At 40.0% G+C, this 27,041-nt stretch overlaps 2 protein-coding genes across 2 annotated transcripts; one reads left to right on the forward strand and one right to left on the reverse strand.

Annotated features, from left to right (window-relative positions):
• Positions 1-998: 998 nt before the first annotated feature.
• Positions 999-20,307, reverse strand: LOC106602656 (T-lymphocyte surface antigen Ly-9). The gene is made up of 10 exons (XM_082973791.1): positions 19,408-20,307; positions 10,609-10,941; positions 8,674-8,973; positions 8,264-8,365; positions 8,061-8,112; positions 7,737-7,741; positions 3,588-3,953; positions 2,307-2,606; positions 1,897-1,998; positions 999-1,745 (listed from the first exon to the last, which is right to left on the reverse strand). Exons 1-10 carry the CDS (start codon positions 19,451-19,453, stop codon positions 1,693-1,695), a joined length of 1,659 nt encoding a protein of 552 aa, XP_082829917.1. The 5' UTR covers positions 19,454-20,307; the 3' UTR covers positions 999-1,692.
• On the forward strand, positions 19,821-26,890 carry LOC106602655 (CD48 antigen). Its single transcript, XM_082973792.1, has 5 exons — positions 19,821-19,848; positions 21,615-21,794; positions 25,101-25,427; positions 25,618-25,914; positions 26,002-26,890. Exons 1-5 carry the CDS (start codon positions 19,821-19,823, stop codon positions 26,127-26,129), a joined length of 960 nt encoding a protein of 319 aa, XP_082829918.1. The 3' UTR covers positions 26,130-26,890.
• The last annotated feature ends 151 nt before the right edge of the window (positions 26,891-27,041 follow it).

The following is a 27,041-nucleotide window of genomic DNA, read 5'->3' on the forward strand; positions in this document are numbered from 1 at the left end:
GACACCTTCCTATTATTGATTTGCACCCCCCTCTGCCCTCAGACCAGCCTCAATTTGTCAGGACATGGACTCTACAAGATGTCGAAAGCATTCCACAGCGATGCTGGCCCATGTTGACTCCAATGCTTCCCACAGTTGTGTCAAGTCGACTGAATGTTCTTTGGGTGGTGGACCATTCTTCATACACATGGGAAGCTGTTGAGAGTGAAAAACACAGCACCGTTGCAGTTTTTGAGACACTCAATCCGGTGCGCCTGGCACCTACAACCTACGATACCCCGTTCAAAGGCACTTAAATATTTTGTCTCACCAATTCACCTTCTGAATGGCACAAATACACAATCCATGTCTCAAGGCTTCAAATAATCCTTATTTTACCTGTCTCCTCCCCTTCATCTACACTGATTGAAGTGGATTTAACAGGTGACGTCTATAAGGAATCATAGCTTCCACCTGGATTCACCTGGTCAGTCTGTCATGGAAAGAGCAGGTGTTCCTAATATTTTGTACACTCAGTGTACAGTGTGTCATCATGGTAACCAATTTTCAACATCGACAAACCTTATATAACATATGTTGCTTTTGTACCTTTGAAACAACATCAGATCTTCAACATTATATCCACTATCAGAAGAAAAACAATAGGCTGGACAGCAACTCCTACTGGAGAGTTAATCTTTCTACAGCTACCCATTTGGTCTCCCATCTAGGGTCTTAACCAAGCCCAGCTTTGATATTTGTCACTGACTATTACCAATGTGCTATTGTGAGAATGATTGAGATATCTCTTAATAACTAAATAGATTCACTGTTGCTATCAAAGTCATTCCAAAGGATAGGTTTAACAGAGCAAATGAAACATAACCATACTTTATAAATCATATATCAATGATACTATTTAGGCCTTTTATAGCATTTGCAAAGCCACCAACAGCTATTGTTTAAAATTCAACAAATGGTCCAAGTTAAAATAGATAATACATATAGGCCCAGGGTTTCAAGCTTTAGTTGGTTTCTAATTTTAACATAATTGATATGTGGTATTCACGTCTCCATCTCAACCAAAAATGAAGAATAGGACTAAATCAAACCAATCAAACATTAAATGCACCTCAAATAAAGTTTGAGTCTCTGTTTCAGACTGTTTCAGTCTCTACATATGTGAAAATGGCACATTTATACATTTTCAAAAGTTAAAACATCAAAAACAGTGATTTTCAAACATGGGATTCACATTGAAGTGAGCAGCACCGTGATGTCACAGAAGCATTTTTTAACCACAGATCATAGAAACGCGCTGTAGACACTGGTTTGGTACTGGAAATAATAAATATGAGGTTGAAAAGTGGCGGAATTGCCCTTTAAGGCTATCTTACAAACAAATGTAACAATATTTATTCAACTGTTGGTCAATTTCATCACCAAATGATCAGGTCTATATAATTATCAAACATACATTAGTAATGGAAAGGAAACACAGACTCTTTGTTTATGTATTAAAATTCTTCATTTGGTAATACAATTGTAGACAGAAGTTGGTACAGAGTAGAGGAGTGATTATTTGCTGCATAAAACACATCCTTTGGTCATGTCAAAATGTGCATCCTGTTTTTACAGTGGCAGGGATGCAGTCTAATGAGTTCTCATTCTTCACTGGGGAAGAAGGTGAAATGCAGGGTCTGACAGAGTAGGCTACACCACAGAGTCCTCCTCTTCTGGACTCCCTGAGGTGGATACACAGCACCCTGTACAGTGAGCACAAAAACAATTGCCTATTTCAACACTGCTCTTTGTTTCTGGAATGCATCCACAGAAAAAGGAGCATAATCAGAAATGCCATATCAACCATGACAGGAGTACTTTGTCTTTAGGCTACTCAAGTAGTATGTCACTTACCTTTAATATCTTTCTTTTTCCAGATGCAGCATATTCCAATAAATAACGTTCGGACTATTACAAGGACTATCACAATGATAGTGGTTAGATTAGGACCAGACTCTGTCAAAATAAAAACAGGAAACAAATTGATGAGTCCCAAAACAATATTTACACTTTACCCTGTTTCTTCTCATAATCTAATTTGATAGTGTTGCTAAATTGTTCTAGTTTTTGTCTTAATTTAATCAACAACAAAAAGAAGGTAACTGAATGCTGTCTGTGTGGGCTGTTCCTGTCGATAAATATTATTGTTTTATATGGTGTCTAACCCCCAGCGCTGGAAGAATAGCAGTGAATGGGGATCCTAGTAAACTAATTAACCAGTCCAATAACAAAACAAATGTTGTACATTACCATTAATGACATACCTACAAACTGAAGGCAGAGCGTTTCAATGTTGAGTTTGGTTGTCTGGTTGCTGACTGGGTTGGCAGCCACACAGCTGTAGATATCTTTGTCCTGTAGCTTTATCTCCAGAGAGAGAGACAGGTTGGTGGAGAGGTCAGGGCTGCTGGTCTGGTTGAGTCTCTTCTCTCCTCTGTACCAGGACAGGGTCCTATATATCTGGTTCTCCACAGAACACACCACTGAACAGCTCCCCTTCTCTGATGAACTGTCCAGAACATCACCTTGAGGGATTTTTCTGACTTGAGGAAGTGGTACTGGAGCTGGGATATTAAAATTCAAACAATGATTTAACACAGATTCATGTCTGTGTTCGACCACAAACTCTAAACATGGTTTATTTTATTTGACAGGTGATCAAAAAACAAGACATCGGATAACATGACTAACCCCACATTATTATAAGAACATACATGTGATTCGCATAAACGGTTTCCATTCTCAGTGTCTGGTTAGGCCTATTCATAATACGGCTTTAGATTAGGTGACTGAGGACATAATAACAATCGCTACAATGGTGTTGTAAAGATCAGAATTGAATTGATACACTTTAAGCTGATGATACTGTAGCAGTTACAGTACTGTATAAAGAAACGGTTTCTGTAAATAAAAATAAAAAATCTCAACATGCTCCAAAGTTTGATAAACTGTATGGAAAATGTTATTTATCCTCTATTTTGTATTCTATTCAGCACTTCAAAAATATCCGTTTTGAATTATTGTATCATGTATTCTGTGCTATAAGGTTAAATGTTATATTCAAATTACTAAATGGTGAGCCTATGTCATTCTCTGATATACAATATTAGTGCCTAAATTAAATGTTCATGTTATTTTCTGAAGAAAAAAAGATTTTTTTCATGAATGACTCAGGGTAAAAAGATTTTTGACCCTGATTTTTGACCTTGAATGATTAATCAAAGGTTCAGAACATAAGACAGGGGGCATTACAAGTGTTGTACCAAGAGTTTAGAAAATATACCTTACATCTGAAAAATGTGCCAAAGTGATTGAAAAAAAAACTGCAACAACTTAGCTAGCATTACAATATAGCCTCTATATAATAATAATAATAATAATAATTACATAGTGCCTGTAACAACAATTTTATTGTGCTATAAAATGGAATGGATTTAATGAGGCATTGGAACATCTCCCTGGTCTGTGTGGTTGAATCTGTGCTTCAAATTCACTACTCAACTGAGGGACCTTCAGATGTTGTATGCAGCCTATCCAACACTCACCATAGACAGTTAGGTTGAATCTCTGAGATGTTTTGTGTGTATTGAAAATGTTTAGCTGATAAACTCCAGAGTTGTTGAGGGTGAGATTTCTGATGGTGAGAGATCCAGTTTCTCTGTCCAGCTGCAGTCTGTCTGGGAATCTTCCTTTGAATTCTGTGATGTTCTCTCCTCTGATGACCTGACTCTCAACTATTGAGGTGTTTGGAATGACTGGACCAAAGAACCAAAATATCTTATCAACATGTAGTCCAGTTAGTCCAGTGTGGAGAGTGACAGACTGCCCCTCTCTCTGTGTCAATATATTCACTTCAGCATTCACAGCTCCCAACAGATCTGGAATCAAAAGAATGAAATATGAATGTGTTGTTCAGTAGCAAAGACAAAGGGCACAAATCATACTGTGTGTGTGTCAAGTTTATTATGGTTTGTTTTAAGTTTAGCTTAAGTTTGTTTTCAGATCCACTTTACTAGTTTTTATTTAGTTTAAGTTTTATAAAAAACATGTATTTTTCATTTTATTTGTTTTAGTGTTAGGGACAGAAAGTTGCCTATTTGTGGGAGGCTAGGAGCCATTTCTGTTTGAGTGTTTTGGGGGTATGTCACTTTCATGCAGATGTGGGCGGTAATGGTACGTTCAAGACAACTGGGAAAATCATGACATGTGATGTAGTTGTTTAGCGTCTTCCCAGCAAGTATATTGTATGTTTTAAATATATATATATATTTTTTTAAATCATGAACTTCAGGTAGGAAAGTCAGAGCTCTAGGAAGAGGCCCGGGTTGGATTCCGAGTTGGAAGACAGTTCAAAATTCAAAAGATTTTTCCTTGTAAGAGCTCGTTTTCTTCCGAGTTCCCAATTGTGATAAACGCCCTGAAGTCGAAGAGTTCTGAGTTCCCAGTAGTTTTGAAATCGGCATAATGCATAAGGTGATGGGTCAGGTCATAAGTTAGGTTTAAAGGTAGACTCAGCGAGATGACGTAGATACCACAAACTAAACTATTGCCACAACCTGGGCCCGGTTTCCCAAAAGCAGTAAAAAGTTCATCAGTAGAACCTTCATAGGAACATCTTTAAATCTCCGAGCTGTTTTCCAAAGCAATATCTAATAGGCTAGCCTATACATTATGAGGAGACCTGCCTGTAAATTACAGCAGTAACAAATCAAATCAGTGGATTTGTCACGTGCGCCGAATACAACCTTACAGTGAAATGCTTACTTACCGGCTGTAACCAACAGTGCAAAAAGGTATTAGGTGAACAATAGGTAAGTAAAGAAATAAAAACAACAGTAAAAAAAGACAGTGAAAAAGAACAGTAGCGAAGCTATATACAGTAGCAAGGCAATATACAGACACCGGTTTGTCGGGCTGATTGAGGTAGTATGTACATGTAGATATGGTTAAAGTGACTATGCATATATGATAAACAGAGAGTAGCAGTAGCGTAAAAGAGTGGTTGGGGGGCACACAATGCAAATAGTCCGGGTAGCCATTTAATTACCTGTTCAGGAGTCTTATGGCTTGGCGGTAAAAACAAACACCAACACGAAGTACAATTTATATTGGAATAGCCTACTTACCGATGATGAAAAGTACTGATATTCCCAAATATTGAAGCGTTGTCATTGTATAGTTCTCTATTACCGGGACTTCATAGGTCTCTTCACAGCCGCTTTATTTGCACTACGCTTTCAGGCGGTCGCACCGTTAATAGTTTAAGTTGCGGCAAAGTCGGTTACTGTAGGCTCCTCCCCGTATTTCCCCCCCTAGGATGTCCAGTGTACAGGGTAACGTTTTCCGCGTCGCTAATTTCACCTCTTCCTTTTATCGGCGGATTCCAGAAAGGGCTCGCTTGGTAAGAGCTCTATGTTTGTGTATAAGCGCAGAAGTATAGTCTACCCGCAGCTATTCAATAGTTTGGAGCAGCTAGCTAGCCTCTCCATCAGGGGTGCTCTGCTGTACCCCAAGTCGGTTTGGATTGTACCATCTCGTTTGTGTTTCGTCCTTGTTTTTATTACTTGTGACAGTGTACCAACCTGGGCGATACTCGGTTTGGTCGAGCGGTATTGCGGCGCTGAGGGTTTGTCTTAGTTGTCTGTGTAGACAGCGAGATGACTTAGATACACGAAGTAAACTTGGTCAATTGCCACAACTGGTCCCGGTTACCCAAAAGGCCCAAAAAGTTAATCAGTAGAACCTTCATAGGAACATCTTTAAATCTCCGAGCTGTTTACCAAAGCAATCTTTATTGTTGTTGCACTTGAAAAAGCTCGTAATCTAACGCTGGTAACTTCAAATTCGACTACAAATAAAGTTGCCACTGACTTTGCAATTGATACAAACCAGCAATGTATTAAAATATGCTTGAAATGAAAACCGAGATTCCATGTCATGGTCAATCAATTGAGTAATCAGAATGACGGCACAAACCGTAATTCTCTTACCAAACTTTGTTTCAGCGCTGTTCAAAGACCGACTACAGATGGATGCTCAGACTGGATCTCTCACCATCAGAAACCTCACCATTAAAGACAATGGACTTTATCAGCTTCAAGTCATCAGTGAACAGGTGACCTACCACAAATTCATTTTCACAGTCTACATGAGTATGTTTTAAATCAAGAGACCAGTTTTCAATCAACATCGAACAAGATCTGTATTTACAGTTAAATTGTTAATGGTAAATCCGCAAATTCCCTTTCCTATTGTTCATGATAAATGTGACTTTTAGTCAATGTTATGTCCTGTAATCACTGTAGTTAGTAACTGTTGGTCTCTCCTGGTGTCCCAGCTTCAGTGCCTACTCCTAACATCAGAAACACGTCTCCATCTCAACCAAAAATGAAGAATATGACTAAATCAAACCAATCAAACATTAACTGCACCTCAAATAAAGTTTGATTTGATTTAGTGCTATTCTTTAACTTTGATTATTGGTTGAGGTGGAGATGTGAATCTGACGTGTCAATTATTAATTTGTAGAGGAACTGGAATTAAAGCCAGACTAAGTCAGTGACACAAAAGATACAACTCCTTCAAATGTTGATAATTGGTTGCATTGGCAACATTTCATTATCAGTCATGTAATACAGTAAATAGTCTATTAACTTGTCGACAAGTTAACAAGTGATATGTTGGATTTACGTCTCCAAATAAACCAAAAATGGAAGTTAAATAATAGGATTGAGCCAGTTGCTCAGATGAAACTATCCAACAATTAGATACATACATTATCTTTTAAATGTTGATATTTGGTTCCGTTGTCAACCAAACACAGTTCAATATAACTTTTGTAATACAGTAAATAGTCAAAAGCTTAAGGGCAATTCCACCACTTTTCAACCTCATTTTCATTATCTCCATCACAATACCAGTCTCTACATATGTGAAAATGGCGCATTTATACGTTTTCTAGAAATAATATATACATTTTAAAAAGCTATGTGATGGCATCATCAAAAGTGATTTTCAAACATGAGAATTACATTGAAATGAACAGCACTGTGATGTCACAGAAGCATTAAAATATACTGTAATTGTAATGTAACTATCTGGTGCTATTAGATGAAAGTGATATTTTGCATAAATACAAAATGTATTCCCATTTGAACTTTGTTGTGCTTTTAAATGGTTGAATGCACAGTGATAACACATTTCAATGACAACTGAACCAAAAATCAGACATTGTTTTTCCATTTGATTGTGGTTGTGCGTTTAGATGGTTGAAAGCATATAACATATTGGGAATTCAAAACTTCTGTCTGTCCTTTGATAGTCGGTGAATAAAGTTTGAAATCTACTGATCAACATCTGAACCAATTATTACCCAAATGTCCATATTGAAATGATGTGGTGAGCCCAGTTGGAGGCTTCTAATACCGTAATAAATATGGATTATTTCCATTTAATAGTACTAATTTTCTATACATTCTACATAGTCATAAAATCACCCTAAATGAGTTCTATACATTTTATTTTCTACATACAAAATGGCTCTTATCCACTTTGCAGCAGATGTTTTATATAACTGCCTTGTCAGGGGCATATTTCAGGAAGTTCACTATTACATGGGTTATTGTTAGATGATCGCAAACAAACTTGCCACTAGGTGTCACCCTGTGAGAGAGTTTGTCACATTTATGATGTACCACTGCTGCAGCACAGGCATTTTGAAAAGTAACTTTTAAATCAATGCATCTGTAGCCCTCAGGAGATTTGACAACATTTAGACAGGCATCCCAATTCTGACCCCCCCCACCACACACACACACACACACACACACACACACTAATTGGTCTTCTGACCAATCAGATCAGCTCTGAAAATGATGAGTGATTATTTGCTGCATAAAACACATCCTTTGTTCATGTCAAAATGTGCATCCTGTTTTTACAGTGGCAGGGATGCAGTCTAATGAGTTCTCTTTCTTCAGTGGGGAAGAAGGTGAAATGCAGGGTCTGACAGAGTAGGCTACACCACAGAGTCCTCCTCTTCTGGACTCCCTGAGGTGGATACACAGCACCCTGTACAGTGAGCACAAAAACAATTGCGTACTTCAACACTGCTCTTTGTTTGTGGAATGCATCCATAGAAAAAGGAGCATAATCAGAAATGCCATATCAACCATGACAGGAGAACTTTGTCTTTAGGCTACTCAAGTAGTATGTCACTTACCTTTAATATCTTTCTTTTCCCATATGCAGCATATTCCAATAAATAACGTTAGGACTATTACAAGGACTATCACAATGATAGTGGTTAGATTAGGACCAGACTCTGTCAAAATAAAAACAGGAAACAAATTGATGAGTCCCAAAACAATATTTACACTTTACCCTGTTTCTTCTCATAATTTAATTTGATAGTGTTGCTAAATTGTTCTACTTTTTTGCTTAATTTAATCAACAACAAAAATATGTTAACTGAATGCTGTCTGTGTGGGCTGTTCCTGTCGATAAATATTATTGTTTTATATGGTGTCTAACCCCCAGCGCTGGAAGAATAGCAGTGAATGGGGATCCTAGTAAACTAATTAACCAGTCCAATAACAAAAAAAATGCTGCACATTACCATTAATGACATACCTACAAACTGAAGGCAGAGCGTTTCAATGTTGAGTTTGGTTGTCTGGTTGCTGACTGGGTTGGCAGCCACACAGCTGTAGATATCTTTGTCCTTTAGCTTTATCTCCAGAGAGAGAGACAGGTTGGTGGAGAGGTCAGGGCTGCTGGTCTGGTTGAGTCTCTTCTCTCCTCTGTACCAGGACAGGGTCCTATCTATCTGGTTCTCCACAGAACACACCACTGAACAGCTCCCCTTCTCTGATGAACTGTCCAGAACATCACCTTCAGAGATTTTTTGGACTTGAGGAAGTGGTACTGGAGCTGGGATATTAAAATACAACGATTTAACAGAGATTCATGTCATTAATATCAGTCCTCTGGGTAGGAGGACAACTCTCACTAGTAACAAAAGTGTGGTGAGCACATTCAGTTTTTTTTTATCACTTTGGTGCAATTTTCACAAGTATGTGGTACATTTTCACAACTCTAAGCACCAAAATCTGTGCTTGTGTATCCAACGGGTATAATGGAAGTAGGCTGGTGTGAGGAGCTATTGGAGGACGGGCTCATTGTAATGGCTGGAACTGTATCAAACACGTTAAACATATGGAAACCACGTTTAACTCTGTTCCATTAATTTAATTACAGCCATTACAATGAGCTCGTTCTCCTATAGCTCCTCACACCAGCCTCCTCTGGCATAAGCTACTTCCATTATAACCGTAGGATACACTGAATAAACCATGAACTCAAATGCACCCACTGATTGACAGTCAAAACTCGGACCAGGAAATGGACAATAAACAAGGTAATCGTTAAATATTAGTTTTGATATACCTTCACGTTTGAATTGTTACACATGATCACATTGTAGTTGTAAGTTTCGATAAGTAGGCTAAATACATGATCAGACAGAGCATTTTAGGCCACCGGGTGGTAAATATCAGCTGATGATTTTAGGTGATGATACTGTAGCAGTTACGGCAACAACTCACACAGAAAAGTTGATATTGTGCAATGTTGCTTGGGGCAAAAATGGCATACAGTATACTACATCAATACCTTTTACTGTAGGCTTCTGTTTTACAATACATGCCACAATACTCCTATATCTGACGATTTATTCTACGTATGTACTGTATAAGGATACTGCTGCTGTAAGACTGACATTTTTTTTCTCAACATGCTCCAAAGTTTGATAAACAAATGGGAAATGTTATTTATCCTCTGTTATTTTTGAAGAATGACTCAGGGTTGAAAGATATTTTGACCTCCAATGAATCCTCAATGAAAGGTTCAGAACATAAGACGGGGCATTACAAGTGTTGTACCAAGAGTTTTGAAAATATACCTTACATCTAAACAATGTGCCAAAGTGAATGAAAAAACCTGCTACAACTTGGCTAGCATTATAATATAGCCTCTTTATATAATAATAATAATAATAAAGTGCCTATAATAAGCATTTTATTGTGCTATAAAATGGAATGGATTTAATGAGGCATTGGAACATCTCCCTGGTCTGTGTGGTTGAATCTGTGCTTCAAATTCACTACTCAACTGAGGGACCTTCAGATATTGTATGCAGCCTATCGGGTACAGAGGAAGGGGCAGTCATTCAAAAATCATATTATATTATTTCACACAGAGTATGTGATCTGTTAGGCCAATCTTAATCCTGAACTATTTTAGGCTTCTCCTAACAAAGAGGGTGAACATTTTATAGTTTTCTTTTCACTTTGACATTATGGAGTATTTTGTGTAGATCAATGACAAAACAATTATATTGGTCTAAATCCATGTCAATCCCACTTTGTAACACAACAAAATGTGAAAAAAGTCCAGTTGGGGTGAATATTATAGGCACTGTATAATGTTTTGTGTCACACCTATGACTGTAAGGTATGGGCATTAGGTCCCACTTGAAACACTGTTATATATAAAACCAACACTCACCATAGACAGTTAGGTTGAATCTCTGAGATGTTTTGTGTGTATTGAAAATGTCTAGCTGATAAACTCCAGAGTTGTTGAGGGTGAGATTTCTGATGGTGAGAGATCCAGTTTCTCTGTCCAGCTGCAATCTGTCTGAGAATCTTCCTTTGAATTCTGTGATGTTCTCTCCTCTGATGACCTGACTCTCAACTATTGAGGTGTTTGGAATGACTGGACCAAAGACCCAAAATATCGTATCAACATGTAGTCCAGTTAGTCCAGTGTGTAGAGTGACAGACTGCCCCTCTCTCTGTGTCAATATATTCACTTCAGCATTCACATCTCCCAACAGATCTGGAATCAAAAGAATGAAATATGAATGTGTTGTTCAGTAGCAAAGACAAAGGGCACAAATCATATTGTGTGTGTGTCAAGGTTACTATAGTTTTGTTTACATTTTTTTAAATTCATTTTAAGATTTTAATTTGAAATTCAGTTCAGTTTAAGTTAGTTTTCAGATCCACTTTACATTTTATAAAAACATTTATTTTTCATTTTTATATTATTTCGTTTTAGTGTTAGTGACAGAAAGTTGCCTATTTGTGGGAGGCTATGAGACATTTATGTTTTAGGGGATGTCACTTCATGCAGCTGTGAGGCAGTAATTGTGTGTTCAAGACAACTTGGAAAATCATGACATCAGTGAACTTCATCTCTAGAAAGGGTCCCGGGTTCCCGAGTTGGAATTCCGAGTTGGAAGACCGTTCAAAATTCAAAACGATCCAGTCGGATTTCGTTCCCCCCCCGAGTTCCCAGTTGTCTTGAGCGCATTGAAGTCGGAGAGTTCCGAGTTCTCAGTAGTTTTGAATTCGGCATAATGCAGCGAGATATCGTAGACGCACAAAGAACACTGTAGTAGTGGGTCAATTGCCACAACCTGGTCCCGGTTTCCCAAAAGCCCCCCAAAAAGTTAGAACCTTCATAGGAACATCTTTAAATCTCCGCGCTGTTTCCCAAAGAAATCTTAGGGATAGGGGGCAGTATTTTCACGTCCGGATGAAAAACGTACCCAAATTAAACTGCCTGCTACTCGGGCCCACAAGGTAGGATATGCATATTATTAGTAGATTTGGATAGAAAACACTCTGAAGTTTCTAAAACTGTTTGAATGATGTCTGTGAGTATAACAGAACTCATATGGCAGGCAAAAACATGAGAAAAATCCAACCAGGAAGTGGGAAATCTGAGGTTGTAGTTTTTTCAAGTGATTGCCTTTACAGTATACAGTGACTTAGGGTTCCTTTTGCACTTCCTAAAGCTTCCACTAGATGTCAACAGTCTTTAGAACCTTGTTTGAGAATTCTATGGTGAATTTGAAGGGAATAACAGCCCAAGGAAGTAGGTGTCCCATTATAAAGCATGGGTTCAGTCACGCGCAGAGACTTGGGAGCGAGCCGAGTTCATATTCACTCCTGAAGAGAACGGATAGGTCCGGTTGGAATTTTATTTAAGATATATGTTAAAAACAAGCTAAAGATTGATTCTATACACCGTTTGATATGTTTCTACAAACTGTAGTATAACTTTTTGGCCTTTTTGTCTGGACTAAGTAAGCACACACGTTGTGGATTTGGATAGTGAACCTAAAGCGCGAACAAAATGGCTGTATTTGGACATAAAAATAAACTTTATCAAACATTTATTGTGGAGCTGGGATTCCTGGGAGTGCATTCTGATGAAGATAATCAAAGGTAAGTGAATATTTATAATATCATTTCTTAGTTTTATTGACTCCAAGATGGCGGGTTTCTGTTTGCTAGTTGTTAGTGTCATCTGGGCTGTACTCAGATTATTGCAAATTGTGCTTTCGCCGTGAACCTTTTTGGAAATCTGACAAAGCGGTTGCATTTAGGAGAAGTGTATCTATAATTCTGTTCATAACACTTGTATATTGATCAAAGTTTATGATGAGTATTTCTGTAAAATGTGTGCTCATTGTGCTCATTCACCGGTAGGTTTGGAGGAAAAACATTTCTGAACATTACGCGCCAATGTAAAATTGGGTTTTTAATATAAATATGAACTTTATCGAGCAAAACATACATGTATTGTGTAACATGAAGTCCTATTAGTGCCATCTGATGAAGATCATCAAAGGTTAGTGCTTAGTGCTTAATTTTTGCTGTATTTCTGTTTTTTGTGACGTCTCTCCTAGGAAAATGGCTGTGTGGCTTTTCATGTTTAGGTGGTGTCCTAACAATCTGTTTTGCTTTCGCCGTAAAGTATTTTTGAAATCGGACAATGTGGATAGATTAAGGAGAATCTTATCTTTAAAATGGTGTATAATACTTGTATGTGTGAGAAATTTTAATTTTGAGATTTTTGCTGTTTTGAATTTGGCGTTCTGATTTTTCACTGGCTGTTGTCAAATCGATCCCGCTAACGGGATCCGCCTGTTAAGGGGTCACTAAGAGGTTTTAATTAATGTTGCACTTGAAAAAGCTCGTAATCTAAACGCTGATAACTTCAAAGTCGACTACAAATAAAATGCCACTATCTTTGCAATTGATACAAACCAGCAGTGTATAAAAATATGCTTCAAATTAAAACAGAGATGACTGCATTAAAATATAAATACAGTGGGCCAATAATATTGAAAAACATTTCATGTTCAATCAATTGAGTTATATTTTGAGACTTGTACGCTCTGTAATTTGCCTCAATATATAACATGATGTGTAGCCTAACGTGCAAATCATGTGCCAAATCTTGATTTAGTGCATTATTATAGGGTAAGCATTAGAATAAGCCGGCGTAATATTTGAAGCCATAGGTAATAATATATTTCTTGGAATATCGTTAAAACATTCGTAAGCATAAATTCCATCACTATCGGGAAACCGGGCCTTGTAGCGTTGAAGCACAAGGCTAAACTCTCTGCTGTTTTGGTCCCGTAGCTACCACTTTATAGCAACCTGAAGCAAACCCTTGCACATGCGCAGATACTCGGTGAGAAAATAAGCCTTGCATTGTAATCATCTCAATGGGCGCGTTCGAGCTGATCCCTTTTGTCAAGTCCAAATGTATTGCATTCTGGGGATACACATTTTCCGACTTGCATCTACATGTCAACTGCATAAACTTTACAAATATCATGTGATCAAATGTCATGAAGCTTTGACTGCAGTCGACTTCAAGTTTCTGCATTTACTCTTTACAAACTTCATCCTGCAGCCATCACATTGTAGGTGGCTCTATTGTCACCCAATCTTTAGGGTGCTTTTATTTGACGCATGCGAACGTGACCAAAGACATGACTGAAACGTAAACCAATTTGCTGCAATGTATGTGTACAGTGAATATATACAAATAAATGTGATTTGAGTCTCCCTCACTAAGTGATTGTACAATGTAGCCTACACACATTATGATTTTAGTTTGTGGGTTTGTGATATGGGGGTTAGATACATGTTTATTTTGACAATTTAAAGAACCTTTTATAAACAATGCCAACAATGATGTTGATCTGAGCCTTGCTGTTGGAAAACAACTTTAATGTCTGGCTGTTGCAGATGCACCTCCCCTACCCTCCGTTTGTGCCCATAGGCTACGTTGTTGCCGGTGATGTCTGGTGAGGACCTGCCTTACAATAGGCCTACAAGCCCTCAGTCCAGCCTCTCTCAGCCTATTGCGGACAGTCTGAGCACTGATGGGGGGATTGTGTGTTCCTGGTGTAACTCGGGCAGTTGTTGTTTCCATCGTGTACCTGTCCCGCAGGTGTGATGTTCGGATGTACCGATCCTGTGCATGTGTTGTTACACGTGGTCTGCCAATGCGAGGATGATCAGCTGTCTGTCCTGTCTCCCTGTAGCGCTGTCTTAGGCGTCTCACAGTATGGACATTGCAATTTATTGCCCTGGCCACATCTGCAGTCCTCATGCCTCCTTGCAGCATGCCTAAGGCACGTTCACACAGATGAGCAGGGACCCTGGGCATCTTTCTTTTGGTGTCTTTCAGAATCAGTAGAAAGGCCTCTTTAGTGTCCGACGTTTTTATAACTGTTACCATAATTGCCTACCGTCTGTAAGCTGTTAGTGTCTTAACGACCGTTCCACAGGTGCATGTTCATTAATTGTTTATGGTTCATTGAACAAGCATGGGAAACAGTGTTTAAACCAGGGGTCACCAACCTTTTTGAAACTGAGAGCTACTTCATGGGTACTGAGTCATACGAAGGGCTACCAGTTTGATACGCTCTTCTGAAATAACAAATTTGCTCAGTTTGCCTTTAGTTATACGTTATTAATAATGATTAATGATACTCATCTATGTGAAGACACTGATCACGTTAATAATTTCTCACAGTAATTATCAACAATGACAATAAGGTGGGAAACAGATATCAATATTCAGCACTTTAATCTCAGTAATTGTTAAATTTTCAGATGATCACTTACATCACTACATTTCATAGGAAAAATGTCCCATTTTCACTAGCCACTGACAAACCCTTTTAACAAATCATGAACTGTTTCAAAAAGTTATCAATTATGTAATGTTAGAAAAATATACTTATTTTTAAATAAATCTTGTCACATTTTGAACTAATGACCAAATCTGCTGCATTTAACACACTTTTAAATTAAACACAATTCTTCAATATTTTAATTCGACTTCGCCATGGCACTGCCATGTTGCCACTGACAACATCTAGTATCTGTTTCTTTGTTAGTGGGAAGACTGACATTGCATGCTGTTCACCAGTGTATTCTAATCTGGTGTGTAACTTGACACTGCAATTGTGAGTGAGTCTTTCAGATGTGCATCAGTGAGGCGTGTTCTGTGTTTGTTCTTGATGAAGTTCATGTCAGAAAACGCTGATTCACAGAGATTGGTTGAACCAAACAGGCTAGCAACCTTCATAGCTGCTGTGCATACTCCACTGTACTTCTGTGTCAACAAGGCACCAAAAGTTTGGTGCAGCCTGATAGGCTTTGAGGTGGATGTCATTTTTTGCAATGTTATGATTTCAATCTCCACCTGTCCAGCATCCAAGTCGAACATTGCACTTAGTTGCTCAGCAAATAATATTGTGTCAACATTCATGAAAGGATTGGAAATGAACGACACACATGGCTCAAGCTGATGAAGGTCACAAAACCTATACTCAAACTCTTGCCCAAGTCTGTTTATGACTTCACAGTACTTTTCTGGAACTTTGTCAAATGTCTCAGATGCAGAAGCACTGTCTTTCAGCACCGACTGCACAGAGGGAAAGTGCAGCACCTTTTTTTTTCTGTAAATCCACAGAGAAAATGTTCATCTTGGCTTTAAATGCATTTAAAGCACTTATCAGATCAACAACAGTCTTACCTTTGCCTTGCAGTTCAAGTCGTTTAGTTTCCCAGTAATGTCCGTCAAAAATGCAAGGTCAAGTGTCCACTCTGTGTCCTCTAGCAGTGAGACGTCTTCGCCTTTGGACTGCTTGAACTCTTTGATTTCACCCAAAAGTGACAAAAAACGAAGTGGTCCTCTGCTGAGCCATCGGATTTCTGTGTGTAGCAGCAGGTCACCATATTCAGCTGACATCTCCTCCAATAGCACCTTGAAAATCCTGTACTGTTTTGCTTTGGAGCGGATGTTGTTTATGATTTTTTCAACGGGAGTCATCACGTGCTCAAAGCCGATCACTTTTGCACATAACGCCTGCTGGTGAATGATGCAATGTTAATGTAGACATTTTGGGAAGTCTGGGTCACTTTTACAGTGAGCGATGAAACCTGTATGTCGGCCGATCATAGCAGGAGCCCCGTCTGTAGTCACCGCTACCAGCTTTTCCAATGGTACCTTTTTCTGCAGGAAAAACTCCTTCACCGTGTTATAAATGTCAACTCCCCTCGTAGTTGTCTTTAAGGGCAGTAGTGCCAGGAGTTCTTCTCTTGTGGAGAAATCTTCAAACACCATCCGGACAAAAACTAACATCTGCGCTATACTGCTGCTGTCCACGGACTCGTCGCACTGGATGCCAAACCAGCTGCACTTCGCCAGATCCCGGTCCAGCTGATCGGCCAAGTTACCAGACATAGCTGACACTCGTCTAACCATCGTAGATGAACCCAATTGTACGTCGGAGAGAGTGGAGATTAGATCAGTTCCATTTTTCTCGTCTTTAAGTACAGTGTTAGCAATTATCATCATTGCTTCTTTGACAACTTCTCCATCTGAAAATGCCTTCTTCTTCTTGATCAGAAAATGTGTAGCTCTAAAGGAGGCTTCGGGTGCTTTTTGTGACTTTTTCGCCGTCCTCGTGAAAAAAAGACTGTTGCTTACCCAAAGCTGCCTTTAGTTCACGGGCTTTTTCTGCCCGCAGTGCACTTCCCGGTGGGTAGTTAGCATGGTAGCTTTTGTGACACGTAGTGAAGTGTCTCTCCACATTGTGCCGCTTTGCCGTCGCCACAGTCGCCCCGCAAATGAGACACACGCAGGTTTCTTTCACAGTCGTAAAAAATAATTCCTCCTCCCAATCGTTGTGAAAGTGATACGTTTTCTTCCTTTTTTCTGCCATGTTTTTGGGGCAAGAAACTGCATTCATCTACCATCTTCGCTGCGCCCGCTAGCTTACTCTCCACGAGCACTGGTTTTTCCCGCGCACAATACTGACCTTTGAACTAGAGTAGGTCAGAGTTCACCTAAACTTATCTAAACTCATGTATAATGAAAATATTTTTAAGATATTGTCATTTTTAAATATATATAAATGCAAGTGTGATTAAAAAGAATAGCAACAGAATACAATTACATTTCAGACCCAGCCCACTAGTGAGTTGTGCTATTTTTAGACCAGGCCTGCGGGCGACTCATGTGGTCCCTGGGGGCGACCTGGTGCCCGCGGGCACCGTGTTGGTGACCCCTGGTTTAAACCCTTTACAATGAAGATCTGTGAAGTTATTTGAGAAAAATGCTATCGAAGTTCTATCAACACCTTGCCTGTAGGACTCGTTTAGGGAAAACACTAGCAACTCGCCTTTTCGCAATGTCTACAAGACCCTCCCCCGCCAAACCAGATCACGACTCCATTTTGCTCCTCCCTTCATATAGGCAGAAACTCAAACAGGAAGTACTAGTGCTAAGGTCTATTCAACACTGGTCTGACCAATCGAAATCCATGCTTCAAGATAGTTTTGATCACGTGGACTGGGATATGTTCTGGGGTTGGGTTGGTTTCGGGTAGCCTCTGAGTATAGCCACGGGAAAGTGACTGGGAATATGGTCGTCAGTACAGAGACAAAGTGGAGGCGCAATTCAAGGGCTCAGACACGGGACGTATGTGGCAGGGTCTACAGATCATCACGGATTACAAAGGGAAAACCAGCCACGTCGCGGACACCTATGTCTTGCTCCCAGACAAGCTAAACACCTTCTTCGCCCGTTTTGAGGATAACACAGTGCCACCGACGCGGCCCGCTCCCAAGGACTGTGGGCTCTCGTTCTCCGTGGCCGAAGTGAATAAGACATTTAAGCGTGTTACCTTCGCAAGGCTGGCCGCGTCCTCAGAACATGCGTGGACCAGCTGGCTGGAGTGTAAACTGACATATTCAATCTCTCCCTATCCCCGCTTGCTTCAAGATGTCTACCATTGTTCCTGTACCCAAGACAGCAAAGGTAACTAAATGACTATCACCGTAGCACACACTTCTGTCATCATGAAGTGGTTTGAGAGACTAGTTAAGGATCATATCACCTCTACCTTACCAGACACCCTAGACTCACTTCAATTTGCTTACCGCCCCAATAGAGCCACAGACGATGCAATCGCCATTGCACTGCACACTGCCCTATCCCATCTGGACAAGAGGAATACCTACGTCCGAATGCTGTTCATTGACTATAGCTCAGCCTTTAACACCATAGTACCCTCCAAGCTCATCATTAAGCTCGGGGCCCTGGATCTAAACCCCGCCCTGTGCTACTGGGTCCGGGACATCCTGACAGCAGCCCCCAGATGGTGAAGGTAGGAAACAACTCCACTTCACTGATCCTCAACACAGGGCCCCCACACGGGTGGGTGCTCAGCCCCCTCCTGTACGCCCTGTTCACCCATGACTGCATGGCCATGCACGCCTCCAATCGTCAAGTTAGCAGACGACACAATAGTAGTAGGCCTGATTACCAACAATGACGAGACAGTTCACCCCGCCGGTTCACCCTGCTGTCATCTAGAAGGCTAGGTCAGTACAGGTTCATCAAAACTGGGACCGAGAGACTGAAAATCAGCTATCTCAAGGCCATCAGACTGTTAAATAGCCATCACTAGCAGGGTACCACCCGGCTACTCAACCCTGCACCATGGAGGCTGCTGCCCCATATATTATAGACATGTTTGAATTCTAGAAACACCGGCCACTTTAAATAATGGAACACTAGTCACTTTAATAATGTTTACATACTGCTTTACTCATCTCATATGTATATACTGTATTCTATTCTACTGTATTTAGTCAATGCCACTCCGACATTGCTCGTCCTAAAATGTATATTTATATATTTATTAATTCCATTCTTTGACTTTTAGATTTTTGTATTGTTGTGAATTGTTAGATACTACTGCACTGTCGGAGCTAGGAACACCAGCATTTCGCTACACACGCAATAACATCTGCTAAATATGTGTATGTGACCAATAAAATTTGATTTGGTTTTTGAATTAAAGGTATACATGAATAACCATAGGTCTATACATTATGAGAATAACTGCCTTTATATTACAGCAGTAACAAACACCAACACGAAGTACAACTTCTATAGGAATAGCCTACTCACCGATGATGAAAATAACTGATATTCCCAAATATTGAAGCGTTGTCATTTTCCAGTTCTCTACTGCTGGGACTTTAACAGTCTATTGACTTGCTTTACATTAGCACCTCTGGAGCGCATCCGTCTCTGTCTCAACTAAGTGAAATGGCACTTTCAGCCAATCCGATTCTGGGGGCGAGCTTTTCTGCACAACACCTGCAGTTCTAGTTCACCTCAGAATCGCTCGTCTTAGCCCGCCCAGAGTGGCTCGCTTTTGGGCAGCATATAGCAGCACTTTCGGTTGTGCTTCAAGAATGCAGCATAGCAAGTTCGTATGAAGGTCTGGTTATTAAATGGGTAAATAGTTCACGTTACATAGTAATATGGTCTAAAACGCTCTGGTGACAAACGTTGCTGCCCTGTTTCCAATCGTCCACATGACTGGGAGGACCTATTCAAGTACTAGTAAGTAAATACATTTCTAAAATGTTTTCCCAAAACATGTTTTATTTGCTAACTAGCAACAGTGCGGGCTAACTCAAATGAGCTGCTAACGTAGCTAACACTAGTTAGCTATCTAGCCGACTTTACATACTGTATAGATAGATATTTAATAATTTTTTATATCACCAGCTGCCCAACTTCATATTGGCTAGCTATCTTGATGTATTTAGCACTGTTAAAAAAAAATACAAATGAATTTGTAGGTAACGTTAGCTTGCTAACAGCCATGGAGGAGCAGATGCACCTCCCCCTACTTCACTAACATCAACTTTCGGTTGCTTTAGCCTTACCAAGCACGCCCAACAGTTTGGAGTAAAACGTGGTTAATTTCTAAAATAGACCTATAAATAAATAGCCTACATGAAAATATTTGCTACCTGATTGACTCAAAATGTTTTTGTGTAGCCTATTTAAGTAGGCTAAATAGCGCATCAAACACCAATGAAGAGAGAAGCCTATGCCAATAGGCTATGGGGCAAGGGCGCTCCCTGTAGCCTATTAATAAAAAAATAAAAAATAAATCGAAGCTGCCAGTTAGCATCATATAGTCTAAATTTCGCATCTCCATGTGACACGGTTACTTGTAAATTAGAACATTGTCATGTTTCATAAGACAATTGGACTCATATATTTTCTCATAAGGCACAGGCCTAGGCTAATTTAGGCTACATGCAAATTTGACACACCGGGACATTTTTTATTTTATTTAAAAAAAATAATTTGGAATGCTTCTTACAATTTGCGTTCAGCTATTACATTACACTCCTTGTACTCCATGTCATCTGGTATCATAACTGGCCATTTCCCCTGACAGTGAGAGCTGTTCAGTGGTGTGTTCTGTGGACAACGGGAGAGATTCTACCCTGTTCTGGTACAGTGGAGAGAAAACAGACTCAACCAGACCAGCAGCCCTGTTCTCACCCACATCTTTTGTGTGAGGCAAAGTGGAAGGTCTTGGCAGAGCTGTATAATTTTTGTGCTCCTTAATTCGTGGGAAATGGGGTTTTAAAAGGACAAGGACAATAGGCTATACAATAGATAAAGCAAATGTATAGGCTTGCCGATATGCAAGGGGCTTAATACAGTTTTATTCCAGTCACTAGGGGGTACTCATGGTGAAGCCCATGGGAAATAAAGAAATATAGTTTAAGTGAACTGGGGAGAGGAAGCAAAATGAACAAAAAGTGCTGTAAACTGCTGTTACATGTGCTGTCATGATTCAAAGTCAAGTAAACAGTACCTTTCGCGTTGTAGTTTATATTATAAGCTCATAGAAAGGGTAACACATTTGTTGGCTCCGCTGAGATTTATTTTCACGTGAGCACCAGCCCATATTCCTTGAACAACAACGAGTGAGCGACATTGGGAGAGTAGCTAGCTTGCTAACATTAGCAGGCTAAACACCAAACGGATTGTAGCTATCTTGCCATTGGCTGCATTGTCGTTGTTGCCACGTGAGTAGGACAATATGAGTCGAGAGCGGGAAACTTTGTTGGGTGAAATCGAACAGAGTTTATGGACTTTAACTGAGGACAATTTATGACACTTGTGTGTATGTTGTGGAATAGGTGTTGCTGACTCTGAAGTCAAAGAAAAGAGCCATCACGCTTTGCGGCGCAAATTGATGTAAGATTACTGTGAGAAGGAGGATTTAATGGAATCAGAGGATGAGGGAAAGTCTTGGCTGCTTCAACTGAAAGACGAAATCAAAGGAATATTGGACTGAGGATACTGCGAAAAGTCTGCCTACAAGTCCCAGCCAGTCGGCGCCAACGATGCAAGTGGACAGCGAACCCAGCGGAGAGACGGGAGCTGCAGCAGGACGAAAAGAGGAGGGAGGGGGCCTTCAGCCCAGCAGAGAAGTGGTCTCAGCTCCAGAAAGGCACCTGCCACAGAGAGAGAATGGAGTGAGTATGTCCAGTTATAAAGATTTTAAAATCCTTGGGCAGATAGGAGATCAGAATCATTAAGATAAGCTCAGCTTCAGCAGCCTAGAACATCAAATTGAAAATGGATGGAGAAAAGGGTACAATGAATTAGAAATCATAGAAGCAGTAATCAGAGCTGTGAGCCCAGGGTTTAAAATGTGGAGTTATCTGGAGGGAAAAACAGACATGACACTCTACACACTAAGGCAAATCTTGAGGACACATTATGCAGAGAAGGACGCTGCTGAACTGTATCACAAGTTGACCAAGGCAACACAAGAGCTGGGAGAGTCTGCCTTGGACTTCCTAGTCCGAGTCTTTGACCTCAGCTCGAGCCCAATCAGGACTGAAATATGGCACAGAGTTAGTCAAGAGCCAATGCCCGCAGGCCATTGTTACTGGATTAACAAATGTTAATGTCAGGGTAGAGATGACAGTGCATCTCCAGAATATTAACACCAGTGATGAACTCATTAGTACAGTCAGTGCAGGGCCAGGGTGACAGTTAAGTTAGGAATCGCTCCAACAGAAAACCAAGTGCAACCAACAGAGAGAAATGAAAAGGTTGTTATGAGACTGGTCAACAGACTTGCCAGCGTTGCTACAAATGTGGCAGTGATAGCCATTGGGCAGTAGGATGTAGGATCAGGGGCAACGTACATCCATCGGGAAACGCCTGGGGGCCACAACCATGGATCGGAGATGCTAACATCTCTGTTGACGAGTCTACGATATGTAAAACACTAAAGAAGAATGGTGTTCATGGGAGGACACCACGGAAGAAGCCACTGCTGTCCAAAAAAACAGCTGTCTGAAAATGGCAAAAGTGCACCTGGATGTTCCATAGCGCTACTGGCAAAATATTCTGTGGACAGATGAAACTACAGTTGAGTTGTTTGGAAGGAACACACAACACTATGTGTGGAGAACAAAAGGCACAGCACACCAACATCAAAACCTCATCCCAGCTGTAAAGTATGGTGGAGGGAGCATCATGGTTTGGGGCTGCTTTGCTGCCTCAGGGCCTGGACAGCTTGTTGTCAACGACAGAAAAATGAATTTCTAAGTTTATCGAGACATTTTTACAGGAGAATGTTAGGCTATCTGTCCGCCAATTGAAGCTCAACAGAAGTTGAGTGATGCAACAGGACAACGACCCAAAATACAGAAGTAAATCAACAACAGAAGAAAATACGCCTTCTGGAGTGGCCCAGTCAGAGTCCTGACCTCAAACCGATTCAGATGCTGTGGCATGACCTCAAGATAGCAGTTCACACCAGACATCCCAAGAATATTGCTGAACTGAAACAGTTTTGTAAAGAGGAATGGTCCAAAATTCTTCCTGACCGTTGTGCAGGTCTAATCCACAACTACATAAAAAGTTTGGTTTAGGTTATTGCTGCCAAATGAGGGTCAACCAGTTATTAAATCCAAGTGTTCACATACTTTTCCCACCCTGCACTGTGAATATTTACACGGTGTGTTCAATAAATACATGAAAACATATAATTGTTTGTGTGTTATTAGTTTAAGCAGACTGTGTTTGTCTATTGTTGTGACCTAGATGGATCAGATCACATTTTATGACCAATTAATGCAGAAATCCAGGTATTTCCAAAGGGTTCACATGCTTTTTCTTGCCACTGTACTGTATGTAGATTGAAGCATCTTTTTCCAAAATTCTGCTGTTGTTAACGATCTGAATTCTCAAACATCATTGCTTATGCGTGAGACTCATCCAATGCAGACCTGTCATTGTCTTACAGTAAACGACATCATTTATAATAAAACATTGATCTGGAATGTGTCAGCACTTTACATATTCTTTGAATTCACCTCAGGTAGTAAAGGTGCAAAATAACTATTCTTCATAAACTAAATCAGGGTGGAACATATTTATTATAATGATGGACAATATTTACATAGTGTGTGTAAATGGGCCTTTATTTTGGTAGCCAGAGAAACCACCACAGATATAACCCTTGAATACTCCTTTACTTTGTACAATGCTGCCACCCAGTGGATATTATTGTTGAGATCACAAAGGCAACAAACACTTACAGATGAAACGGCATCGACTCATCCTCATGGAGCACAGACAAGCCAGTGGTACTGATGGTCAAAGACCACCAGGGTGTCCCTGAACTCCCATTTCTGTAATAGTGTCCAACAATTCATTTAAGCATACCCCTATTTCAGACCCATCAATGTCTTATGAAGGCCAGAGTACCATATTTTACCTTTATTTAACTAGGCAAGTCAGTTAAGAACAAATTGTTATTATAAATGATGGCCTAGGAACAGTGGGGTAACTGCCTTGCTCAGGCGCAGAATAACAGATTTGTAGCTCGTCAGCTCGGGGATTCGATCTTGCAAACCTTTCGGTTACTAGTCCAACGCTCAAACCACTAGGCTACCTGCCACCCCTATTGTATATCATCTATGCCACCCAGTGGAAACTAATGCAGTACTCATATATGAACTGAGAGATTAAGGTTGTAGATGAGGTGACTCCACCTCCCCTGTGGGGACAGACAGGAAGTCAAACACCACTGGGAATAAGTCTTATCAGTTTAGTTACGTCCAGATAGATGTTGGACTGACTAAGAAGATGGTACGCTATTTAATACCTACTCTCTTGCTTTTCGTTGTGGCAGGTAGCATAAACAATTTTTTAAACAGGTTTTTACAGCAATGTTCTGTTATTTTGTTATGACGAGGATATTTTATTTAAATCAAAGTATTTAAACTATGCTTATTAGTGGTTGAAAGATATCAGTTAAATACAATACTAAAGGTAGCAATAAGAGGGAATAAGCCTGTATCATCTAATATGTCCTTTGTGTTCCTATTTTACTGATGCACATAATATAATACCTGAATACAACTTTAATTGATGTGGCATTTCTCCTATTGTGTACTTGATGAAGGAAAAGGGAAACCGCTCACTGCTCTTGATAGTATCACTGATATTTAATAAGCTTTACGTATCGGCCTCGCGGCCTTTGTCAGAGCTTTTGTGATTTTTTTTTACATTTTTGATTGATTTTCCTATTGTGTACTTAAAATATGGTGTTATATTGATGAATCAAGAAAATGTCCACATTCATTTTTCTTTTTTAGACAGAGCAATGGCGATTGTAGTAGTCAAAAGCTGTTAGAATTTCCTGTTTGTTCACAAAGAGTAAGCTTGGCTCTTCCTGTGTGGTCTGGACTCAGGCCCCTGATGTGTGAACTCTTCTTAGACTAGGTGGGTGACTTATCGAATGTGTTACTGTGTTTCAGATCTGAAGGAGGAAGTGAAGCCACTGAGAGGGAGAGAAGGGCAGACTGTCACTCTACACACTGGACTTGCCAAACTACAGAGTGACGCAAAGATATTATGGATATTTGGACCAGACAGTCCAGACATATTCATTGTTGAGAGTCTTCAGGTCTTCAGAGGAGAAATTATAACTGAGTACAAAGGGAGATTCCAAGGCAGACTACAGCTGGACAGAGAGACTGGATCTCTCACCGTCAGAAACCTCACCATCAACGACGCTGGACTTTATCAGCTTCAAGTCATCAGTGAACTGGTCACCTACCACAATTTCATTTTCACTGTCTACGGTGAGTGTGTTTTATATCAAAGCAAGAGACCAGTTTTCAATCAACATCGAACAAGATCTGTATTTAGAGTGAAGTTGTTCATGGTAAATCCACAAATTCCCTTTCCTATTGTTCATGATAAATGTGACTTTTAGTCAATGTTATGTCCTGTAATCACTGTAGTAACTGTTGGTCTCTCCTGGTGTCCCAGCTTCAGTGCCTACTCCTAACATCAGAAACACCCCACATAATCCCTCAGTAGACAGTCGGTTGGTCAGTGGGAGCTGTTCTGTGGTGTGTTCTGTGGCGAACGGGAAAGAGGTAACCTTGTCCTGGTACAGAGGAGAGGAGAAACTGAACAATACAAGTAGTCCCCATCAGGCCGACCTGTCTCTCCCTCTGGAAATTAAAGGAACAAACAGTGACACCTACAGCTGTGTAGCAACCAACCCTGTCAGTAACCAGACAACCAAACTCAGCATTGAGGAGCACTGTCTGCAACATGCAGGTATGTCAACAATCCACAGCATACTGATATTGTATCAGTTGATATGCGTAATGTGACTCTCATTGTCTGTGTGTCTCTCTCACTCAGACTCCAGTGACTGTGCCCGGTGCATCACCCTGACTGAGTTGGTGGGGCGATCAGTCCTGTCTGCCCTGGTGGCTGTGGCTACGATCGCTCTGCTAGTTCATCACTTCTGGCACAGAAGAAACCCTTAGACTCAGACCTGACTCTCTGGGGTATCACTATTTAAAAAACTGTCCATGGTTTTGCATGGACTTGAACAGTGTCATAATATTGTCATTTACATGACATAACAAATGTCATGACATAATGAGAAGAAAAAACAAACACCTTTCTTCCCTTTCTTGAACTAACACTTGTACTTGTCTTGTCTTACTAGTACTGACTTTACTGATAGCTACATGAGGAAAATGTTTTGATTACTATGACTGTGATATGTTATGTTTCTCTTTGCTACCTTAAGATAAACGCACCAACTGTAAGTCGCTCTGGATAAGAGCGTCTGCGAAATTACTCAAATGTATATGGAAAAGTAACTATGTATTGGAAACAGTTTTATAACTTAACAAGTTGTTTCCACTTGCCCACTAATGTCAATTGCTATAGCAAAAGCATAAGGATACCTGTCAAGACTACATAACTTTGTCATAACCATGAAAAGTGTCATAGTGTCTGTTGATGGACTTTTTTGTTTTGTTTTAGGAAAGTGGACCTTGCTCTCCTTGTCATAATGCTATCACAGCGTCATTGGTGCTTTCACTCATGTAGGTCACGTCAGACACATAACAGCACTTTAACAGGGGCCTGTTAACACTTAGAATAACTATATTTTTTCAGCAGGAATTCGTCTTGTCATGTACTAACAAGGACATTGAATCAACAGTTTGTTGTATATTCAAATATGTTAAAAATACTATTACATATAAATTATTAAAATAAAAACATTCTCTCAGCATTTGTATTTTGGCACAATGTTAGCTCACTGAGCAGAGCTCCTGGAGCTGTGCAGCAATAGTGCTTTTCTGTTGTTGTGATGACAACCAGGATCTTTTTGTTGTGCAATCTGGAGATTGGTATGAGTGTAAAAGTGTCTAGTGCCTACACTC

This window comes from Salmo salar, chromosome 04, assembly GCF_965601325.2.
Source record: "Salmo salar chromosome 04, fSalSal1, whole genome shotgun sequence".
Classification (NCBI taxonomy): domain Eukaryota; kingdom Metazoa; phylum Chordata; class Actinopteri; order Salmoniformes; family Salmonidae; genus Salmo; species Salmo salar.

Coding starts and splice junctions, on each gene's coding strand:
- LOC106602655 (XM_082973792.1), top strand. CDS start 19,821: ATGACTGGGAGGACCTATTCAAGTACTA. Junction 19,849..21,614: donor GAGGACCTATTCAAGTACTA/GTAAGTAAATAC, acceptor TATTGGACTGAG/GATACTGCGAAAAGTCTGCC. Junction 25,428..25,617: donor TTTCATTTTCACTGTCTACG/GTGAGTGTGTTT, acceptor CTGGTGTCCCAG/CTTCAGTGCCTACTCCTAAC.
- LOC106602656 (XM_082973791.1), bottom strand. CDS start 19,453: ATGACAACGCTTCAATATTTGGGAATATCAGTTATTTTCATCATCG. Junction 8,366..8,673: donor GCTCTGCCTTCAGTTTGTAG/GTATGTCATTAA, acceptor TTATTTTGACAG/AGTCTGGTCCTAATCTAACC. Junction 1,746..1,896: donor GAAAAAGAAAGATATTAAAG/GTAAGTGACATA, acceptor CTCACTGTACAG/GGTGCTGTGTATCCACCTCA.